Consider the following 23,997-nt stretch of genomic DNA (forward strand, 5'->3'; position numbering starts at 1 on the left):
GGGTGAGGTTTAGGATTAAATAGTAATAATTAAAATTCCAAAATGCAGTATTAGATAATAAGTGAGGAAACCATTAGTCGAGGAGGAGGGAAGTCTCAGGCTGTTGTAGCCAAATGCTTTTTACATTATATATAAGTTGAATGCCATATTTAAAATATTTGCAAAAACTAATAAAAATTATTATTATTATTATTTTGAAAAAGGAAGTGGGTGAGGAACTTTTTTGCAAACGATTGACAGCTTTAGGAAGGACCTCAATGCAAACTGTGAGCCGCCCAGAGTGGCTGGGGAAACCCAGCCAGATGGGTGGGGTACAAATAAATTATTATTATTATTATTATTATTATTATTATTATTATTATTATTATTATTAACATTCTATTGCATAAGCAATGGAAGATTTTTTTTTTACTTAGCAAATGCTTTTGGTCTTCACCCATGCATGGATCATACACCATTTGTTTCCGTCTGCAGTGGACAACGATCCCCACTTCATCATCAACCTGCCGAGGCAACATAAGAACATCTGCTTCAATATAGACTCTGAACCCGGAGCGATCCTGAACTTAATTTCAGACGCCAAGTCCGGTAAGGGAGAAAAGCATCATTCTGCGGCTATTTTGCGCATTTGGAAATAGTCATAGAGACACGGGAGTTCGGAAACGTTCAGGGGGTTGAAATGACAAGAGACCAAAAAAAGGCCAGCCTGGATTGAAGTCCATCTGCAGAAACACCAACGCTGCTTCTCTTCTCTTTCTCTTTTTGTAGGGATTGCTGTCAATGGGCAGCTGGTTGGGGCCAAGAAGTCCTTGAAGAACAAGCTGCACACCTACTTTGGCAAGATCGGGTTCAATTTCGAAAAGAAAGGCTTGAAGATTGAAGTCAGCACCGAGGGCATTAGCTTGAAGGACGGCTCCTCCAGCACACCCCTCTCCTGGTCCAATTTAGGAAGCCTCATTCGAAGGAGGTAATAGGGAAATCAGGATCAGCATCAGGGCTTCCCTAGACTGGTTGATCTCCCTATGTGGGGGAGAGTTATTTTAGGTTGTGTGCCCCATTAGTGATCTGCCGCTTGCCTCTGTGTGTTCCTGAAATTTTATTGGTGTATTTGCAGTCCAACCCACGCCCACCTGCCCTACACCTGGCGGTATCATAAACGGCCTCAGGTGTGGGGCAGGGAAAGAGACTTGCATGGCACTATGCGACCCCCGCAAATCAGCAAGCAATAATGCAACAATACAGCTGGGGAAGATGTCACAAGGAGCGTGCAGGTCTGTAATCACACAGCTCAAAGATGGAGTTAGCTCTTTATCAGAGAAGCACAGACTTGGTTGAGTGTCAGGCCTAATGAGCAGAGCAGCTCATTCCTGATGCTCTTACTGCATGAAAATCAGTTGCCAAGACTAAAAGTCACCTCCTCCTCATAGCTGTTTAAGTTCACTACTCTAGCCATTTCACCAAGGGTAGTCAACATGCAATCCTCCAGATGTTGTTGGACTACACTTCCCATCAGCCTCAGCCATCACAGCCAGGAGTGATGGGAGTTGTAGTCCGTCAAAAGATATGGAGAGCACTGCATGGGCTATCCCTGCTGTACACCAGGCACCCCCAAACTCGGCCCTCCAGATGTTTTGGGACTATAGTTCCCATCATCCCTGACCACTGGTCCTGTTAGCTAGGGATGATGGGAGTTGTAGTCCCAAAACGTCTGGAGGGCCGAGTTTGGGGGTGCCTGCTCTACACTATATGGCTGAGACTGCTCTTTGGATGATGACGCCATGTTGCAACCAAGACAGCGTTGGACAGGTTTGCGGGACACGACAGCTAGATTCTGTTTGGTCCACAATGAGACGGCCAAAGCCCAACCGAATATGTTTCTGAGTAGAGAAACTCAGAACACACTACTGTACTCATAAATTGCCGTTTCTCCTAGAGTTCTGGTCTCTGTGAAGAGCGACAACAAAGTCAGTATCACCGTGGATGGGGACTTGTCCTTTGTGGTTGTGCTTCACCGTGTATGGAAGAAGCATCCAGTCAATGTTGACTTCCTGGGAATCTACATCCCTCCTGCAAGCAACTTCTCCTCCAGTGTGCATGGCCTGATCGGTAAAGTCTCCTTGGAGGCAGGGAGTGGGGGTCGGTGCTGCTTGTTGCTGTGTATACATGGGTCCTTGTGAAAGTGATGAGCTTTAGGGAAAAGAGGAAATGCTCCAAACTGGTGGTTCCTCTTCAGAAGAACAGAATTCTCACCTGAACCATTCTGAATGTTGTTGCTGTGGTCATAAGAAACCACAGGAGGGGCAGAGTGCTAATGTGCTCAGGTCCTGCTTGCAAGCTTCCTATAGCCATAGAATTGTGGAGTTGAAAGGGACACTGAGGGTCATCTAGTCCAACCCCCTGCAATGCCAGAACTGTCCCAGCCATATGAGAACAGGGTGCTGGACCAGATGGCCTGATCCACTGCAGGCTTTTTTGGAAGCTGCCTTCTACTGAGGTAGACCGTTGCATCCATCTACCTTAGGATTGTCTACACTGTCTGACAGCTCTCCCAGAGTCGAACCTGACACCTTCTGTGTGAAAAGCAGATGTTCTGCCACTGAACTTTGGTTCTTCCCCCCAAAAATTATGGAACCTGGGAAGCTGCCATACATATACCGAGTCCGATCATTGGTCTGTCTAGCTCAGTATTGACTGATTGCAGTTCTCCAGGGTCCTCATTATTATTATTATTATTATTATTATTATTATTATTATTATTATTTTATTTCATTTCTATACCACTTTATATTTTTTAGAAAATTCACAAAGCAGTTTACAGCATATTAAAACATCAATAAAACAACCCAGAATCAAACATTTCTACAGAACGTCAAATATATACACTCAAAGCAACATAGTTAACAGAAAACTAAAATATTATCTTAAAAGATTTCAAAAGAAAACATTACAAAGGTGGTCGGCTACAGAGTACATATTTAATATAAACAAAGTCAACAACAACAAAAAATCTTTAAAATTCCAAAAAACAAAAACAAAAACCCCAACACATTTGCTAAGTGAGGTTGAATATAAAATGCATGTTTAAAACAGCATAATTAACAAGAGAATAAAATATTATCATCAGCATGACCCGGCTGTTTGGTAGGCACAAAAAAAATGAGGTAAAAGGATACAATAGTTAGGGTTTGTTGTCAGGCACAGTGATGCCCCTCTGGTCTCACCAGGAGCTGGTGAGTCTGGGCCCCAGGAAGCAGCCTTCTCCTTGTCCCTACCGAGAGAAGCCAGGGATTGAACTGGCGACATTCTGCATGCAAAGCTGATCCTCAGCCACTGAGCCATGGCACTCCCCATCTGTCATAAGTGTATATGGCACTGGAAAGACCTGACAGGAGTAAGCATGGACCAATGGTACCAAGTAGTATGGGAAACAGCCCTACTAGAAAAACTAACCAGTAAACAGAAGAAGACACCTTCACCCCGGTATGGTTCCCCTTCATCACACACACAGCCCAACAAGACAATGACAAAAATCTACCAACAGCATGCAAATCAATATGGCTAGCCTGATCCAAAACACCCACCCACCCCACTCAAATAGGAAACCAAAGATCACCACAGCCAACCACAAAGGAACAATCACACCCTACGCCAACCCCGACCTCTCTCACCGCCAAAGGAACACAAGCGAACAACAGAGAACCTACACAAACAACGCTGACACCAAACCCTACAAATATTAAGATAGAAACATCGTCACCCCACCCCACCCATCTCCCCATCCCACCCACCCACTTTTCTTCTCAACAACCGAAACTGACTTGTAAAAATGTTACATGGGGGGGGGGGGAATACGAGACAGACACACCTTTGTAAATCAAGAAAATCTTTGATAAAAAATATTCAAAAAATAAAAATAAAAAATAAGTGTATATGGTACACAGGCAGGACCAGATTTAGGTTTGATGAGGCCCTAAGCTACTGAAGGTAATGGGGCCCTTTATATGCCCAGCTGTCCTTTGTCAACAACAAATTGTCGCTGTTTTTTGTGTTGAATATATGCTATATGGCAATTTATGGACCTCAGGTATCTCAAGCCATTTGCACATAATAGTCCATGCAGAATGTAGGCACCCTATATATAGAAATGAGCAAACCAGTGATATTTTAGGGAGCAGACTAGCAGGCGGGGCCCATTACTTACATCACAGGAGCCTACACAACACAAAACACTATTGCTGTATGTAGGTTTTATTTTATTTGTTTTTTTATCTTACATTTTGGAAATGTAAATCCAGGTGTTTTTTTCCTTTAATTTTTTTGCCCCCCCCCCAATTGAGTGGGGCCCTAAGCTATAGCTTGTTTAGCTTATACGTAAATCCAGCACTGCCTCAGCCACTGAGCCATGGCCCTTCCCACCTTTTGTAAGTATACATGGCAAACGGGTTAAATTGGCAAATTTACAACAGGTCCCGATCCCACACCATTTTCAACGTAAAATGGATTGGGGAAACAATGGCTATGCTAGATCTGCAACCGTTATGACTTCCGCCTCCAAATATTTGGGGATTATAGCTGTGCAAGGGGTAATCCCTTCTTTAACGAGTGTTTCCACGTATACAAATACACTTGTGGGGAGCACACACAGCCCCCTAGGACCGCCTAATGTCAAGTGATGATTCTCCTCCACCAGGGCAATTCATGCTGGAACCAGATGTCCACATCTATAATGAGCGGCCTGGACAAGATCCGGGGAAAGCTGATGCTACCATGGAAGTGAAAGGCCACAAACTCACTGTCACCAGGTAAACGAGGCAGCTGAAAGCAAAGCCCCTCAAACCTGGAGATGCTCAGAAGGGAATGTAAAGATGTAGTTTTGCCTACAGTGAATCTCTTTGTTCATGGTTTATTGTGGAACAGGATGGGGCAAGATTTCACATTGTAGTGAGGAGGAAAGGTGTGAGTTGTGTACAATATAAAATCCAACCACATGGCAGTTTTTTTTCAGGGTCCTCCCAAGCTTTGGCAAACACGTAATTTACGAGTTCTTTTTTCAGCTGAACTCCACATATTTTTATACTGAATCAAAAGTTCCAAATCCTGCAAGGTTTCCCATTTCGGGGTAATGGAGATTCTGGCAGCCACCAGCACCCACGCTGAGAGTTCATGAAAGCTGACACTTTTCAACTGATTGTCCCATAGATTTAGTAAATAAAGCTGCTGTGAAGTTGGAATGGGACGTTTTGAGTATTTTGGTCATTCCTTGACAAACCAGCCTCCAGACTTGGGCAGCCCCAGCACAGGTGGAGAAAAGTGCCTCTTTTTCGACACCCTAAAACGGTTCTGGAACTGTTTCCCCCTAACAAACAGCATCCTGGCAACCGCAGATTAGTGAGGGCGATGAGAAGACTGTTCTTCCATTCAGCTTTGTTGCATACCAGAGTGGTTTTAATTACTTGGTTTTGCTTTTCCTGCAGAGGTGTGCAGAAAGACTACCGCCTGGACCGTGTGTTTGGGACTGGTGTTCGTTGTTGGTTCGTGCACAACAGCGGGAAAGGCTTTCTCGACCGTCACTACACAGATTACCTCGTCCCCACTTTATACAGCTATCTGAAGCATCCTTGAAAGGTTGGGCGGGCCTAAAGCAGAGGCAGGTGGTGGCCAGCATCTGATTGGCCAAGGCTTTCCTCCACCCACCCCTCTGGTGATTTGCTTGTGAACCTGACTTTCCAGGGGAAAACCCCTTTTCCAAGAGAAAAGCCTTGGCAGGCTAGATGCAGCCTGCTGATCCCGCACTGCCCACCCCAGCACAATGAAACCTTCTCCCCCCTGAAGACACAAACATCTCTCTGCTCATATCGGGGGTCCTCCATGACTTTTCTGGGTGTCATGGAAAAGCAACTGGCATACATTGTGGAGATTGAAAATAAGGCCAAGAAAGATATGGCAATCATATATATGAAGATTTGTCGTCCTGGTAGGAAAAAATGTATTTTTCAAAGTGATTAAAAATCTTTCTTTTTGGGATGATGTCTGTTTAGTTTCTTTGGCGAAGCCTCCAGGGCTTCAAGGTCTTGAGCAACCTCTTGGGAGCCTGGGGCAGAATGCCATCACTGCAGCTGGGACAGAAGTCACATGTTATTAGCTACAAATCTAAACTAAAACATCCATTAAATCACTACAGGTATGTTTCCCTGCTGAGAGTACCACATACACAGAGGGCCCCAGAAGGATCTCTGAGCTGTGTCTGTGTCCCATTTCCCACACATGAAGGGAAAGGAGAATTTTAGCTGCTTTGAGACTCCTTTGGGTAGTGATAAAGCGGGATATCAATAGCATCTCAGGGCAGCATTTGCTTCAGGAGGGCTTATGGATGATTAGCAGTTTGGGGACTGAATTAGTGGGGAGTAAACACAGGTCCTCTTTGTGAAATTAAATTTAGGCTTGCCCAGCTGCTTATTGGAAAGAAAACCTCCCAACTATTTCACACCGTCTGCTGCGGCAGAAATATATATTCTTAACTCGAGGAGGTCCCATCGCTGTGATGCATTGAGGAAAAAGGTCACACTGTCAAACATTCTCTTTTATTTTTAAACAGCAATAAAAAAACCACTGTACAAGTCATTATACATTTTTTACAAATCTACTGGGGGTGACAGAAGAGCATTTTGAAGGGAGGGTGGAGGGCTAGATGCAGAAAACAGTGTGGAGATAGTCTGCCGTATTCCCCATTTCCCAAAAATAAATGTCTGTATCACCGGTGTTACACCTCCCATTTCGTCCAAGGATGGGGTTGAGGTTCAGACGAGAGGATCCAAATGGCTATGGGGTGCCCCCAGCTACTCCTCAAGACCTCCAAACAGCTAACTGAGAGACCGGTTATGAGCCAATGGTGCAGCAGGAAGATGGGCTGTAGAAAAGAAAATCAGGAAAAAAGCTCATGAAATGGCGACAAGCATGGACCCCGTGTGTTTAACTACAGTGGTACCTCGGTTTACGAACAGCCCTGTTTACAAACTATTCAGCTTACGAACTCCACAAAACCAGAAGTAGTAGTTCCGGTTTGTGAACTTTACCTTGTCTACCAACGGAAGCTGAACAGTGGAAGGGTACCGGTGGCAGGGGGCCTCATTAGGGAAAGCGTGCCTCCGTTTAAAAGCGGATTTGGTTTAAGAACGGACTTCAGTAATGGATTAAGTTCGTAAACCGAGGTACTTGGATCCTAGGCACTCTCCCATGGGGTACTTTGCCATAACCTGACTAACACAGAGTTGCCTGGGAGCGGATTCCTCCGAGTGTACTTTCATTAATCACATGAGGGCGGTGATGGGGGAACATGACAAAAACTGAAGCGAGGACTGAGCCAGCACCCAAAAATTGCCTCTTTCCTAGACTGCCTTTTGCTGGGAGCATGAAATGGGGTTTGGGCTTAGCCACGAACTGAGCTGGCGGGCAGGGCAAGCAAAGAAAGGGAAGCAAACCATTGGAGAGTTTCTTCCTCTTCTAACTCAACTATTCGAGAACAGGGGAGATGGATCGTCTACCTTGATATCATCTTGCACAAACGGTGCATAAGTAAGTCCAGCCCTTCCCAGGCAGGCCAAAATAACCTTTAACCCTGTTTGGCAGACGAATCGCTCCTTGATGTTTGTTGACTTCCAACTTTCTCAAGGAATGTTAGCTACCAATAATTCTACAAGGCAACTGGAAGGCTGCAACTGTTTATAGCTGGCAGCAGATTATAGAGAGGGCTTAACGGAACGGCTGCTTCCCATCAAATGCATTTGACAATTTGAAATTAAATATTACACTGTTGCAGAGTTTTGATATGTAAGGGATTTAGGCAAAAAAAAACCTTATCGGTTCATTACATAAAAATAAAAATAAAATTCTGGTTTTTTAAAATACGAATTCTAAAACTCCGACACAGTGGAGCTGAGTGCTTCAGGGCATCCTTAGGTAGGGTACCTCCAAGTCCATGTGCTCTTCCAATCATCTCAGGCCAACTTGGAAATGTCTTCATAAGGAATGCCTTCGACTTGACGTCCTTTCAGAGGTCCCTGGGAAGGGAAGTCGTGCAAAAGGAAACCTTCAGTCGGGCAGCTGCTAGAGGGACTTGCTTATGTGGAAATGCTATGACATTTGGGGCTTCCTAATTTGAAAATTAAAGGTGAGTATGGGGGGAAATGAGAGAAGGATATGAAATTCTGCATGGCAGAGAGAAAGCGAAGGTGAATAAGTGGGAGATTCAGGGCAAGGAAGAAAAAATACCCGTATATACCAGAGTATAAGCCGACCCAAATATAAACCGAGGCACCTAATTTTCCTACAAAAACATGGGAAAGATTATTGACTCGAGTATAAGCCGGTTCACCTTTGCCGCTGTGGAGGAGGAGGAAGAACGAGCAGCCCGAAAGCAGCCCTTTGGGCTGCTCCTTCCTCTTCCTCTTTTGCCGCTGTGGAGCTCACCCCATCGCGGCGTTTCGAACCGCCATTCTTCTGATCGGCAAGCCCTAGGGCTCGATGGTTTAACCCACAGCACAATGTTCCCTTGTGTTATACAGAGAAGGCTGGGATCCTGTCCTGTTTAAGCAGGAGACAGGGAAAGTGAGCATCTGTGGGGTTTTTAATACTTCCTTAACTGATAGGCTTTCTGCCTTCTGGGGTCTAAAGTTTGCATTTATGTGAGCAGTTCAGGAATGGAACAAGCTGCCTGGGGAGAGTAAAGAACCACCGTTCTTGTACGCTTCTTAGGAATGGTTGACTGGGGAGAGCGGGTGGCGGCACGAGCGGAGAGAAAGGGCTTCTTTCTCACCGCCCCCACCGCCTGCCTCACTCGAGTATAAGCCGAGGGCAGCATTTTCAGCACAAAAAATGTGCTGAAAAACTAGGCTTATACTCAAGTATATAAGTACTTCTCCATGCAGCAGGTAGTCGAACTATGGAATTTTCTCCCACAAAATTTGGTGATGGTCACTGACCTGGGCAGCTTTAAAAGTGGATTAGAATAAACAATGCCAGATAAGGCTATTAGTCTACCACCCTTGCGATCACTTGCTAATGATGCTGAATAGGATGCTGGGTTAGATGGGAATTTGGTCTTGAGCCAGCAGAGCTCTTTTCATCTTCTCTCCCTCCCTGTCAAACTGCACTGTTTACTCAAGAGGAAAGCTCACAAAACTAAAGAGACCAGAAAAGGAAAAAATAGGACAGAAAAACAGGCAAGGAGAGAGATTCTTTCGTCCATTAGGCAAACAGTACTGATGACACAGAAATCTTAAACGACATTAGCAGCAAACAGAAGCTGAAATGTTAGGAGTTTGCCAAGCTTTGGAAAAACACACAGGTTAGGCTGGGACTTGGCAAAGCGTTATGCAGGATTAGTGAGAAGGTCGACCAAGAGCTCTATTCTAAGGGGGGAGTGCATTTTGGGTTGGGGAATATTTTAATATTTCATTTACGGTGCCAAAATACCCAAAGTGAGGCTTTGGCAGCATTCCTGTGCAATATTTACCTGGGAGTAAGACCCTCAGGAAACAGTGGGTTTTACTTCTAAGTACAGGTGAAACTCGAAAAATTAGAATATCGTGGAAAGGTTAATTTCTTTAAGTAATTCAGCTTAAAAGGTGAAACTAATATATGAGATAGACTCATGACATGCAAAGCGAGATATGTCAAGTCTTTATTTGTTATAATTGTGATGATTATGGCGTACAGCTGATGAGAACACCAAATTAACAATCTCAACTTTGGGGTTTTCATCAGTTGTACGCCATAATCATCACAATTATAACAAACAAAGGCTTGACATATCTCGCTTTGCATGTCATGAGTCTATCTCGTATATTAAACTCCAGTAGCTAATGAAAACAATTGCTTACATAAATGGACTTTTCCACGATATTCTAATTTTTTTAGTTTCACCTGTAAGTGCAGGAATGCCTTGTTAAAGTCCCAAACAACACACCACGAAGCAGCAGGGGTTAAATGATACTTACAGTTTCAATGAGTATCGTTGCCGAATACTTTTTCTCATGGATGCTCTCTAAGGTAGCTTCATTTCCTCTATAACCCCCGTTTAGAACCAGCACCTTTTTGCCTGAAACGTGAACATGTGTGCATCTGCTTTAGATCGATTGAAACCCTGGGTCAGCTTAACTGAATACTGTCTTCTCTGAATGCACAGACACCGAGGGTGGTAACTGGATTCTTCTGCATGCAAAACATTACTCTGTCACCTGAGCTCACCGAGCTCTATCTCCTGATTTCATTCCTGCCTTCTAGCATTGGGGACAAATAGAAGAAGATACCTTCACCCTGGTATGGCTCCCCTTTATCACATGCACAGCCCAACAAGACAACAACAAGAATCCACCAACAGCATACGAATAACCTGATTCAAAAACACCCACCACTCCACTCACACATGAAAACAAAGTTCACCACAGCCAATCACAAACAAACAACCTTCTTCTTTGGTGATCACTCGTAGCCGAGTAAGCTTGTCTTCCATAAACATGGTTTTAACAATGAGTCCGTAAGTGACTGTGGAGGCCAATTCTGGATCCACATATCTTTCCACAGTGGGGACATTGGTTCCCAGGTGGGAGTCGATCACGGTTTGGATTTGCCAAGCGTGCCTTCCTCTTAGCATGTTTCTCCCTTGCATCCCGAGTTTGAGAGTCTTCAAAGCCCACGACACCTTTGGTAACGGCTATTCTCCAACTGGAGCGCTCGCAGGTCAGTGTTTCCCAGTTGCCGGTGTTAACACTACATTTTTTTAGATTTGCCTTGAGACAGTCTTTAAACCTCTTTTGTTGACCACCAGCATTACACTTTCCATTTTTAAGTTCGGAATAGAGTAGTTGCTTTGGAAGACGATAATCAGGCATCCGCACAACACGACCAGTCTGAAGAAGTCAAACAACCACATCCTAGGCCAACCCCAACAACCTCTCTCACCCCCAAAGGAACACAAGCGAATAGTAAAAAGAACCCGCACAAGCAACGCTGACACAAAACCCCACACATACATTAAGTAGAATAGAAAAATCGCCACTCGACCCCACCCCCATTCACCACGGCCGCCTCCACCTCTTCCCCCTTTTTCTTCCTAATGTAACACTAATGTCTCAACAAATGAATCTGTAGAAAACATAACTTGAAAAATGAGATATTGCACATACGGTACTTTTGTAAACCGAGAAATCTTTAATAAAAAAAATAAGTTTAAATTTTTTTAAACAAAGAATGTGGGATTTGAACCCAGAGCCTGAGGAGGAGAAGCTAAGGGCAACTAGGGATGGAGGAAAATTTTGCTCAGTCCACATTTTCATGCGACCCCCTCGATTAATGCACAGATTAAAATAAAGAGATGAAAAAGCTCATTCCAGAGGGTGTTTACAGAAATCTTGCAGGAGGGGCATTCACTGCAACCCTACAGTTGTTTACTTGGGAGTGAGTCGCATCACCCTCAGTGGGGCTTTCTTCCAGATAAGTGTCGATTACGAATGCAGCCTTAATATCCTGGTGGATTTTTTTTGGGGGGGGGGGAGGAACTATGTACACTGCTGACCTTGCTAGACGAAATAAAAAGGCTCATCCCCGAAATGTTAGTTGGGGTGCCTGCAGCAGCTGCCTTTTAAGTATTTGCCAAGAAATTGTGAGAACTAGATTTTTTAAATAAAAAAAAATGAAGTGATATTTCGGGTTCTGATTACATGGCTTTCAGTTGTCAAAAGCAAGCAAGGCGACCTGCAGCGTCAAATCATTGCAAGGCGACCTGCAGCCACATTCACCAAGGATGAAAGAGTCTAGGGGATGGGAACTGGAAATCCCAAGTCGGTGGCTACTAGGCAATCTGGCCAGGCTCTACCTCCCATACCAGAGGCAGCCTGGGAGACAAAAACTGTGCTCAGATCCTGCTTTCAGGCTTCCTATAGGCATCTGCTTGGTACTACATGGGCCTGATCCAACAAGGTCTTCTCTTATTGGTCTGGCAAGATGGCTTACCTGGTGCTGGGATCACCGTCTCCAGATGTGTTTGGTCAAGCTTCAGTTTATCTCCGGAGTCAATCACCTTGACAACTGCTGTGTATTTGTCGATTACTTCCTATAATATTAATGCACATTCTTATTCTTTCAATTTCTATACCATCCTTTATCCAAAGATCCCAAGGCGGTGTAGAATACTAAGAACGTAATTTACACAGCATAATAGTGAAAACATAATACACAGCATAATAACATAACTGTGAGGAAACCCCCCTCCCCGCGGCTGGTAGGGTCGCGGGAGTGTTTGCAGTATAGAGAACCCCCTAAGCTATTTACCAGCTCGTCCTCCCCCTCCTCCGCCGGAAGCGACCATTCCTCCAGTGGGGAGGGGGAGTCAGAGGCAGGAAGGCGGTGCAGGGGCTCTGAGAGGATCGCAGAGCCTCAGCGCCGAGGGGATAGCGGGGAACGGGGTCAGGTTCCCACGCTCCGAGGGCGCAGGCAGGAAGGACGTGGAAGGGAGAGGCGGGGGTTCAGAATCCCACGCCTCTTTTGCTGGACAAAGAACCGGAAGGGTTCATTCCTGGACTCTGCGGAGGGATGAGATGGACGTTTGATCTTTTGCTCCACTGTATATAGCTGTGCACAATAAAGAACTTAGTTTTAGAAGTTCTGCGTTTGGCGCTTTACTCATGAGCAACCACTGAACGTCCTTACAATAACAGTCCCCTGTTAATGGCTAAAGGCCGGGGTAAAGAGGAGTGTTTCCACTTGGCGCCTAAAGACATGTAGTGATGGCACCAAGCGAGCCTCTCTGGGAAGAGCATTCCACAAATGGGGAGCCACTGCAGAAAAGGCCCATTCTCTAGAGGCAATGAAACACTTGCCAGGGTGAGGTGGGTGAATGGAACGGTGGATCTCCGATGTATTGTATCAGATGGGAAACTTAGGACTGAGCAGTGCAACTTTCCCAAGGCACTTGAATTTCCCATGGTGCCTGGCTTTTCCAAAGGCAGAACCCGGCCCTCAAAAGTCCAATGCCAGGTTTTACCGGGGCTCTCTGATTCATGAATATGGAACCTGCAGCACACCCAGGGCTACTGGACTCCAACTCCCAGCCTGGCCAGGAATGGTAAATCAGTATACAATAAGCAGCACACAAACGGCGCACACAAATCTACCAAACCACTCCACGTACTGAATTCTATATCGGTAGTCCAATCAAAAAGAGAGCAATGCAAAAAGTCAAACAAAGAAGCCACAAACAGAAAACTCATTCAAGTTAGTACAACAGGGCAATTTCAGTCTTTAAATGTCTTTAGCCAGGCTCCTGTAGATAGTGATGAAAATAGGTCCAGTCAGATGATACGCACAGATGTTAATAGATGAAAGCAAGTCCAATCAGACGGAATATTGAAGATGTGACGCACAAAAATTAGACAGGGTGCCGGCGTTTGTCCCCTGTTTCGCCCATGGACAATTTTGGGCTTCTTCAGTAAATTCTTTCCCAGGATTTACTGTATATTCATACATACAAATTTACATGTTACATCTCATCTAAACTAGAACATCTAGTCTTCTTCTTAAAAATATTCTTTCTCAAAGATTTGGTACATTTGCACACTTTCAACTTCATATGCCAAGTTCTTTCTTGGCTTAAGCATTTATTCATTTATTGGTAGATTTGTTTGCGCCGTTTTTGTGCTGCTTATTGTATACTGATTTACCACGAGTATTGGCAGCATAGGTTTATTTTTTCAGCTTTGGCCAGGAATGGTGGCAGAAACATTTGGGGGGCCACAGGTTCCCCATCCCTGCCTAAAGTCGCAGCAGCCCAGTGGGGATGCAGAGCGGTGTCTGGGAAAACCCTGAGCCCCGCAGCGCAGCGGCTTCAGCCACGCCAAATACCTCCCCCCTCAACCATAACAAACTTGTTTGCTGACAAGATAAAAGGCCGGCTGGCTCACCTTGACAACTGCCTTCTTTTTGTGGTATTTCTCACCCAGTTTCTTCGTTATAATTTTGACCACAATTTCCTGGAGAAGAGAGCGGGGAAAGGGTATTTATGTATGCCACTACCGCGGCCCGTGTTTCGTTAGCCCCAAAACGGAAAACGAGTGAGGTCTCGACTAAAGAAGGATGGCAACTTAAACTGCAGCTTGCAGATTTAACATACAGACTAAGAGAACAAGACGAATATACGTTTAAAGAAGACTGGGAAATGTTTAATGAATACATGGGTGAAAACTGTGTACATTTGAAAACCTTGGCAGCATTAAGATAAATTCAACAGTGTAAGTAAGTGTTGATGGATGTAAAAATGGAATACTGAATGGTTTAGTTTATGTAAAATATGCAGGGATCTACGGCAATGCAAACTGAACCATGGAAGGAGAAGAAGGGAAGTCATTGGTATTTTAAGGTTGTTCAAATGAATATCCTAAAATGTAAAATAGAAAAGCCTAATAAAAATTATACAAAAAATAAATAAGAACAAAAGCATTCTTCAATCCCTTCATAATACCACCACATGCAATTTTTCTCATTTGTTCAATTCAAATTACAAATTAAAACAAATTCATCTGATTTGGGGGGGGGGGAGAGATTAAAAAAGGACAAAATACATTCAGGTAGGTTGCTCTCCTTTCATTTCTCATGGATCTCAGCAGATGCTGCCTATGAGGCACTGCAGGAGGACCTAGGCTGCAGCCCAGAGGCCCTGTTTATTTGGTTAACCATTGGGCCACTGACTGCGGTCACAGCTGCTCTGGCCTTGTCCCATTGGCGGTCCGCCCTTCTCTAATGCACACAGAAAACTAGCACTCCCAGCACCCTCAAAGAACTACACTTCCCAGCATTCTTTGAAGAAAGCCATGACTCTTTAAAGTGGCATCATACTACTTTAAATGCATTGTGCAGATGGGGCTTGAAAGTGGACTCTTTAAAAATTCATTCTGAACCCAGATTAAAAATAAAGTGGTACCCTTCCAATACTCCACACTGTTTGGTCCAGACACAAAACTGGCATGTGGGCAAATCAATCACCTATTCCATTATGGAACATCGTTTGGATGGAACCAGCCCGAAAGTGAAAAAGCAGCTTGCATGCTGAATGATAGGTCCCAGTTTGGATACTTACAGGCTGCAGCCAATGGTCTGTCCGGGAAGATTTCTTCTTCTCTTCCTCAAACTAAGAGAGGAAAGGACACATAACTGGTTCAAATTTAAGATCAAAGGAAGAATGATATTTAAAGTGTGTTGCTTCCATCTTTATTACGGTCATAGACCAGCATAGGTTGGGTGTGTGTGTGTGCAATCATTTAAAATCTGTAAAACGTTTTGGAAAGCTAAAATTATTAAAACAGACGGTAAATATACAAAATCTATAAAGAATCTAAAAGCAGCTAAAAGAATCTATAAGAAGGGTAAAGAGCATTAAAGAGATGTGGAAGAGCATAAAAGGTTAGTCTATAAAAGGCTATGGGTATCAATTTACAAAGTGTGTTCATTAAATCCAGTTTGTGATCCGACAAATTTGGAGTGCTGCTATGCAGAACCTGGCAACATTATATGTTGCAGCAGGGTTGGTATCTGAAAGCAGCAGGGAAATATAGAATTGTCCTATGAGCCCTGGGTACTTATGGAGTAGTGGGGAGATGAGGCTAATACGAATGTTTCTATAATATAGGCACTGGAGAAACACATGCTCTGTTGTTTTGATTTGTCCAGAATCACAGGGGCATTGACCCACCCCCAAAGAATGAATTTTATGACTTCCAGAGAGGTAAGATTATCCCCAACAACATGCGACCACATCCCACTTGATAGGGATATGCCCCCCCCCCAGCCCACCCCTCAACATTTCAACTGTGATCATCTGAACTTTTTAAAAAAACTATAGTCTGGAATATATTTTCCATACACTTTCCCAGACAACAATGCCCCTGGTGGCCCTATCACATTTTACTCAAGGTGCAAAGAGAGAGTTGTTTTTGAAAAGGGGGGCTTCTTATTATAGTGAGAAGCGTGAATGAACGGGCTATGGGAGAGGCGATCGGGACTGCTTTGCTCCTCCTGGTTAGCTCTCTCTAGACCAGCCATGGGCTGCCATCTAGGTCCGCCCTAACGTTTCTGGGTTGTGGTTTGCCCAAGAGAGCGAAACCACAAGCCCAAGTTTGAACGATGCACCAAACCATGGCTTAACAAAATGCGGCAGCAAAATGCTGCAGTCTCCTTTCTAGAAACTCACAGGTTGGTGCTAAACCATGATATGGGTTAGTGTGAAGTGTAAACCTCTTACTTTTTCGAGCTATTCAGATGGAAATCTTAACCCTTTGTTTCTTGCATATCTCCATGTTTGTTGCCTATTTTTTTTTGTTCACATTTGCAATTTAATTCTGCAAATTTCATCTCACTGCACCTCCATGATCTCGTCGAGGGCTGTTTTCTTCTTCTTCTTCTTCTCTTTCGACTGATCTGAATTCTGAGGCATTTCTTTCCGCTTCACTGTGGGTGCTGCTCCTGCCTCCTTCAGTGCGCTGGATCCAAGTGCGCTGGAAAAAGAGAACACAGGTGAACAATGCAAACCTAACCCCTGTCTACTCAGAAGCTAAGTCCTAGTTAATTCAACAAGGCTTACTCTCAGGTAAGTGGAGCTAGCCCTGCAGCCTTAAGACTGCAAGCTTTCTCAGAGAAACATAACACTTAACAGGGGCTGCAAGGGCCCGCCTCCCTCTCCAAGCAGCAGCTTGATTGGCCCAGCAGAGTGCCAATCCCACGGCCACTAAGAAACTCAAGTCCTGTGCTCGGACATGAAATGCTGCTCTGTACCTCTGCCTATCATGCTCAGTTCATTCTGTTCCCAAGTGAATAAGGGTTGAATTCAATAGAATTCTACTCAGACCTACTGGTATCAATGAGCCTATGTTACGTATTCCCATTAATTTCAATTGGTCTACGCTGAGTATGGATACAATTCTATGGCATGGATCAAACATAGGCAAACTTGGCCCTCCAGATGTTTTGGGACTACAACTCCCATCATCCCTAGCTAACAGGACCAGTGGTCAGGGTTGATGGGAATTGTAGTCCCAAAACTTCTGGAGGGCCAAGTTTGCCTATGCCTGGCCTGGATTCAACAGACGTGGCAGTAGAAGGCAATACAAGGGCTTTTGCCACCACAACAGGGCTGAATGATCACAAGAGCATGGTGTTGAATTTCTCTCTGTATTTTCAAACCACCCCTCCCATTTCTGGTCAAGAATCAGAAAACGAAGGCTGCCGATGGTGCGACTGGGTTTAGGAGAGTGTTAAGAGCCCACAATGACATGAAATAAAGTAATGGAAGGAGTCAGGTAGTGGACAGGAGATGTCTAGAAATTCCACCCTTCCAACAATGACTCGTATTCTGTGCAATGCTGAAGGCTGACACCTGTTCCAGATTTTTTAAAGGAAAGCAGAAGCTGGCGAGGTTGCCATGCCGGGAAGCAACTCCCAGGCTTGGAGCACAATCCCAAAGGTTGTTCTCCTTCCTCTGAGGTGTGAAGGGAGAGGCAGAAAAGTCAGGTAATGGGGGGCACCCTTGTGGAACAAACCTGTCAACTGGCGAAATATTCACATTCCAAATAAGGGCAGATGAGGAAGAAAAAATGCAGACTGAAAACACACTGACCTGGCTTTGGAATGAGACGCTGTTGAAGTGCTTGCTCCTTTGCACAAATTAAATACCACTGAAATAAAGGGGGTGGGGGAGATGTTAATAATAATAATTTTTATTTATACCCCACCCTCCCTGGCCAAGACCGGGCTCAGGGCAGCTAACATCAGGTATAAAAACAATTGATTAAAATACAACTTAAAAACAAGATTAAAATGCAACTTAAAATGCAGCCTCATTTCAGTGGAAGCCCAGATCAAAAACTGTTTGGGGGGAGAAAACGTCAAATCTTCACCAAGGCCAACTATCCAGACTGGTCCTACGTGGGCCAGAAAAAAGCCAGGGAAGTCCCCAAATAGGGGTTCCATCACAGAAGGAAAAGGAAAGAGGACGAGGGGATCAGGCTGGTTCCAGGCCAAAGGCCAGGCAGAACAACTGTGTTACAGGCCCTGCGGAAAGAAATCAGATCCCGCAGGGCCCTGGTCTCATGAGACAGAGCGTTCCACCAGGCCGGAGCCAGTGTTGAAAAGGCCCTGGCCCTGGTTGAGGCTAATCTGACTTCCTTAGGGCCCGGGACCTCTAGAGTGTTGCTATTTATGGACCTTAAGGTCCTCCGCGGGGCATACCAAGAGAGGTGGTCCCTTAGGTACCCTCTGAATTCATGCTCTCCAGACACTGAGTTCGATCTCAAGCTTGCCAATTGGTTCCCACAAAAGCCTTGCCTGGGGAAATCACAGGGTTACATATCCATTTACCTTTCTCCTCCTCGTTTTCTCTGTTCAGTTCTGTGTAGACTGGTTCTCCCTGTGACAGGATAACAGAGCAACTTCAGGGCTTGAGCACACCACTGACGAACACAAGCCAGAGCAGTTCTGGGAGTTCAAACTTAAAAGTGACCGAGGATGAAGGAGGGAAGTTAAGCAAGACTCTACGGAACAAGTGGAGCCCTTTTAGAGAACAGGCGGCCTTTGGGCAGATGAAAGTGGCAAGATCTGCAGCAGGGAAAGTCACAGGTCGGGGACGCATTGGGAATCAAGGACAGGAAGACAGGGATGATGGTGAGTGTTGCCACCAACCCAGGAACCACTTGCCAGTAGAGCAGAAATATGCTAGCTTCCCAGCAGGTGGGTCGCGGGCAGGTCAGCAAGGTGCAAATGCACCATCAGGAGCACTAGGTTGGCTCTACCAGTGTGTCTGCAGCTCACCGGCCTTGTGGCTGCCTTGTCCTCCCAGCAGCTGGGTCACTGTTGCTTACCAAGAGAGAGGGGGCCAAAGCAGCAGGCAAGTCGATGTGCTGCAAATGCACTGACAAGAGCCAAGCTGGTGCCCCTGCTGAAATGTTTGCACCATGCCAACTCCTGCTGCTTACTGGTAAACAAGAAGAAGCTAGCAAAATAGCTCCACCAACCTCCTTCGGCATTCTAGTTATACCCAACGACTTTTGCGCTTTGAATCTGATGGAAAAGACCTTTGCAGACCTGCTCTTTCCCCTCCAAGCCTCTCCGGACTTGTTCTTCAATGAATCGGGCCGTTTTCTCTTCATCATCCAGGTCCTGTTTCTTTTTCTTCTCCTGCTCTTGCTGCCTACGGATCGTCTCGGGGTCTCGGTCGATATATTGGATGTACCAGCCTTTGGGAGTTTCGTCCACTTTGCAGAAGCCTTAAAAGCACACAAAGCAAGAGAATGGTTATGGTCGTTACAGAAACAAGAAACGGGAATATACGTCCAGGAATTGAGTTTTGGGTGTCCTCCACACTCCCTTTCAGTCAATACAAAATTATTCACAGGTTTATGCTGTGGCATGACAAGGTATCAGATCTTTGTTGCTGTATTAAAGAGAATTGTATTGGGGAATGAGGGAATGAGCCGAAAACCTCCAGTTCAAATCTCTTCTCAGTTACAAACCCAAGAGAGTGCCCATAACCCTTCTTTCAGCTGCAAATCAATTCCCTCTTCTCCCACACCTGACCATCTGCACTATAAGATGGTTACAAGTGTATGCACCAGACTTCCCCAACATGGTACCCTCCAGGAGTTTTGGACTACAGCTCCCATCATCCCAAGCTACCACTGCCCAACCTTCAAGGGTTATGAAGCCATCTGTCTAGAGAGGGTGAAACTGTGTGAAGTCAAAGTAACCTCCCCAGGGCACAAGCTTGGGCAGTGTGTCTGGAGGTCCTGAGCTGCCCGGACGACAAGACCCCCCTCTTGGCCTTGTTGATATAGTCCAAAAGGAAAGCAGAGCAAGACATTTGGCACCAGCTTGGCTGCAGGAGTTGCCAGAAGGAGGCATACAAGGCGCCATCCAAACGTCTTAGGGACTCCGCTACATATCAGTTTTCCTGCTCCTAGATGGGCTACTTTCCCAGGCTGATGAGCCCCATCTGCTCCTTACTTCCCCCTACAACATGTGCAGAAACCACCTTCTTGACCGTTGGAACCAATATTGGTCTCATCTGCTCAATCCATCAGTCTTATTTGCATGTGGGGAAAATACCTAACTCATTGAGTGCCTGAGACCCATCGGCTAGGCCATTACTTGCACACTTTCAAACATACTGTCACAATCATTACGTACTAGTAATTTGTTGCTGCTTTTTTTTTTAAAAAAAGAAAGATTAAGCCTATGCCCATCTATCCATTATACGACACTGTCCCTTTGGATTAGATGAATTTGGAACAACCGAATGAAAGATAGAATAATTCACAACAGCAAGATAATGCTCTCAGACATTTTCAACACCAGAATTCCTAGACGTTTTTTGGTTTTCTTTTTGGAAGCCATCCATTCACAAACAGAAGACAGAATTACCTTCTCTCCCTAGCCACTTGGTAAAATCCGTCAGAGTTTCCCACTGGGTAGCATTCATATGGACGTGTTCTCGGTGACTAATATATTCATTATATACTATATTATTGTGGACCCTCTTTGTTCCTAGAAGGGAAAAAATGCTCTTAATAACAGGTCTGAAGTTAGATAGAAAGCACTCTGAATTTTAAGAAATGTGGTTCTGTTCCAGCCAAGTGATTTACCAAATCTTCTTCTGAGAAGTTCTAAGAAATCATTCCGGAATTCCCTAGGGAAATACAAAAGGGACAATTGCAGCAAATGTATGTCTGACCAAAATTAGATATGAAGACAACTGCATCCATTTGTGTGCAAGTATGCTAGCTTCTAAGTAACACAGAACCCTTCCTCGGCAAGAGGCAGGATGTGACTTTGATCTCTTCATTATGCTGAAATTCTGGCACATGAACAGGAAGATTAGTCCCAATCACTTAATCAATCCCCCATGAGGGAAGCCTCCACTATACTCCAGTTTCTTTCAACAACCACCCACATATTGAAAGTTCTTTATATGTGCAAATCACCACACTGAAGAGGTTGTGTTGCTTGCTTAATTGTTTTTCGTCCTGGTATATAAGAGATTTTTCTTTTTATGGAAAGTGTTTTAAAAGATTATGGATACAGGTCAAATCTACAAAAAATTGCAGAACCCCAGAACACCATGCAGGGAGAGTAAAGTGTGTGTGGGGGGAATCATTCTGTGTGGCAAACTGAAAAACCATGCACTGACCAAATGATTTCCCTAGCATCGCACTGAATTCCGTGATATGTGTTTGTATGATTACAATATATAATAATTATTAACAAACAACAGTAAAAACAGTGCCAATATATTGGCCAAACTCACTCTGAAAAATAATCCATGAATTGCTCAGGATCTTCAGACGCCAGCAGCAGCTGTCGCTGGTGAGATTCTGACATGCAATGACATTTAAAGCCATTCTAGGAGGGAAATGTAATAAGATGGTTGTACTCAAAGATGACAAGCAACCTGCATTAAAAAACCCCACAATAAAACTTTAGGTGGAAATGCAAAATGTGTGAAGCTTTTTCCTTGATCATTTTCCGGAAGGACGTTGCTTACGGCTTACATACCCAGACACAAATATTTTATGTTATTACTACTACTACTACTACTACAGTAACTGAATTTATATACGCCCTATACTCAGGGGGTCTCAGGACGGTTCACAGGATATCAGTATTATAGCATACTCTTGTGTATCTTCTCAAGTTGTTCTTGAGTAAGATATGCTTTGGAAATCCGCTCAGGTTAAATATCTCTGATAATTTAGGATACCATGCGCCCTTGGAACTTATAACATTACGGCCTTTGGCTAATTAAATCATCTGTGGCCTTCACAGATACAGTGTAAAAGGTCGCAGATGATTTAATTAGCCAAAGGCCATAATGTTATAAGTTCCAAGGGCGCATGGTATCCTAAATTATCAGAGATATTTAACCTGAGCGGATTTCCAAAGCATATCTTACTCAAGAACAACTTGAGAAGATACACAAGAGTCCTTTCTTGCAAAGGTGATGAGCCGTTAATGTCAAGCAGAGCCCCCATGTCCACGGGGAACGGCCCTGCGGAGCTTCGCCTGCCGGTCAGTTGCTTTTTAAATGCTGCGGCTTTTCAAATGTTTGTGGGCGGCTGGGGATATGCTTCGTTTTCGTTTCTGCTTTTGCTAGGTATTCTGCGTTCTCACTTTGTATTTTCTTTTTTCTGTTGTGAACCGCCCTGGGATATTCGGGCAGAGGGCGGTAAATAAAATAATAATACAGTAATAATAATAATAATAATAATGGCGGTGGTGATAAAACACGAAACAGATAGGCTGCGCCTGGCTATGGAGGCTCTACTGGGCACCCTTCCACACCACCCCCCCCCCCAAAAAAAACCACCTTCCTCTCTCACCTCATCCCGGCACTGCTTCTGGCACATCTGGCAGTACCAGCGCAGCTTCTGCAGCCCCTTCGACTTGATGCGGTTGGCGATGGCCTTGGGGCTCAGGAAGTCCGTCTTCCCCATGGCGGCGGTGGAGCAGCAGCAGCAGGGCAGCAAGCAAACAACAACCAGTAGCCGCTTCCGGGTTCTTCTATCCCCCCCCCACGCACCACCGAAGGACCGGAAGCGGAAGTTACGGATATAACCCTCATGCCCATAGAACGGAGGCGGCGTAAAAGGTTAGAGGTGTAGACAGACGCCGACTTCCGCTTCCAAATTTGGAAATAAGGGCGGCAGCAAGAAGGACGGCAACACTTGCTGCATGCGGGGTTAAGATTTTTTTTTTCAACACGATGCTAGCATGCGGAGGATTTTTTTAAAAAATAATTGTTATTGGGTGATGTAGAGTCACACTCAGAGCAGACCCGTTTAAAGAATTCATTTCATTTAAATTCATTTCAATGGGGCTTGATACGGCTCAGCTGCACTGTTACAGCAATTCTTGTAATTATCCCTCCTTTTTTTGCTAAAAGCAATGGCAAACAGCTCATCTATATATCTATCAAATGTATTTAGTATACATACATTTGATGTTAGCCGCTCTGAGCCCCGTTTTGGCCGAGGAGGGCGGGGTATAAATAAAAATTATTATTATTAGGAATAGGAATAATTTATTATTGGCCAAGTACATTTTCCAACATACTTGGAATTTATTTCGGCTACATTGCAATGCAAACATACAGACACAATTATTATATCTTTCACACACACGTACTATATATATATATATATATATATATATATATATATATATATATAAATGTATGTATACAGTACACACACACACACACACACACAAACATTTGATAGATCTGCGCATCTATACGGTAGCTCATACCAAGCTCATACCAAGAACAAACTCAGTTGGTCTCTAAGGTTCTACTGGAAAGAATTTTCTATTTTGTTTCGACTATGGCAGACCAACACGGCTACCCACCTGTAACTGTATTTATATGTAGTGTATTTAATCTATATCTAGATTAGGAAGAGGAACCAGAGACCAAATTGCAAACATGCGCTGGATTATGGAGAGAGCCAGAGAGTTCCAGAAAAACATCTACTTCTGCTTCATTGATTATGCAAAAGCATTTGACTGTGTTGACCACAGCAAACTATGGCAAGTTCTTAAAGAAATGGGAGTGCCGGATCACCTCATTTGCCTCCTGAGAAATCTCTATGTGGGACAAGAAGCTACAGTTAGAACTGGATATGGAACAACTGATTGGTTCAAAATTGGGAAAGGAGTACGACAAGGCTGTATATTGTCTCCCTGCTTATTTAACTTATATGCAGAATTCATCATGCGAAAGGCTGGACTGGATGAATCCCCAACCGGAATTAAGATTGCCGGAAAAAATATCAACAACCTCAGATATGCTGATGATACTACCTTAATGGCAGAAAGTGAGGAAGAATTAAAGAACCTTTTAATGAGGGTGAAAGAGGAGAGCGCAAAATATGGTCTGAAGCTCAACATCAAAAAAACTAAGATCAT

The 23,997-nt window shown here is 44.4% G+C and overlaps 2 protein-coding genes across 4 annotated transcripts in view; one reads left to right on the top strand and one right to left on the bottom strand.

The window, feature by feature from the left end:
• Nucleotides 1-5,731, top strand: part of ITIH2 (inter-alpha-trypsin inhibitor heavy chain 2) — a 39,428-nt gene extending 33,697 nt beyond the window's left edge. For all 3 annotated transcript variants that reach the window (XM_033162288.1, XM_033162289.1, XM_033162290.1), the window contains 5 exons: nt 475-588; nt 769-967; nt 1,934-2,106; nt 4,691-4,802; nt 5,475-5,731. In XM_033162288.1, coding sequence (XP_033018179.1) covers nt 475-588; nt 769-967; nt 1,934-2,106; nt 4,691-4,802; nt 5,475-5,622 — 746 coding nt within the window. In that variant the 3' untranslated portion in view covers nt 5,623-5,731. The remainder of the gene's footprint in view (nt 1-474; nt 589-768; nt 968-1,933; nt 2,107-4,690; nt 4,803-5,474) is intronic.
• A 2,217-nt stretch (nt 5,732-7,948) lies between these two features.
• KIN (Kin17 DNA and RNA binding protein) lies at nt 7,949-22,564 on the bottom strand. Its single transcript, XM_033162801.1, has 13 exons — nt 22,413-22,564; nt 21,341-21,435; nt 20,679-20,722; nt 20,458-20,580; nt 19,123-19,304; nt 18,400-18,448; nt 17,660-17,717; nt 16,409-16,541; nt 15,128-15,178; nt 13,956-14,024; nt 12,010-12,109; nt 9,996-10,096; nt 7,949-8,057 (listed from the first exon to the last, which is right to left on the bottom strand). Exons 1-13 carry the CDS (start codon nt 22,524-22,526, stop codon nt 7,995-7,997), a joined length of 1,182 nt encoding a protein of 393 aa, XP_033018692.1. The 5' UTR covers nt 22,527-22,564; the 3' UTR covers nt 7,949-7,994.
• Between the last annotated feature and the right edge of the window lie 1,433 nt (nt 22,565-23,997).

The sequence above is a fragment of the Lacerta agilis genome, chromosome 10 (genome assembly GCF_009819535.1).
Source record: "Lacerta agilis isolate rLacAgi1 chromosome 10, rLacAgi1.pri, whole genome shotgun sequence".
NCBI classification, from domain to species: Eukaryota; Metazoa; Chordata; class Lepidosauria; order Squamata; family Lacertidae; genus Lacerta; species Lacerta agilis.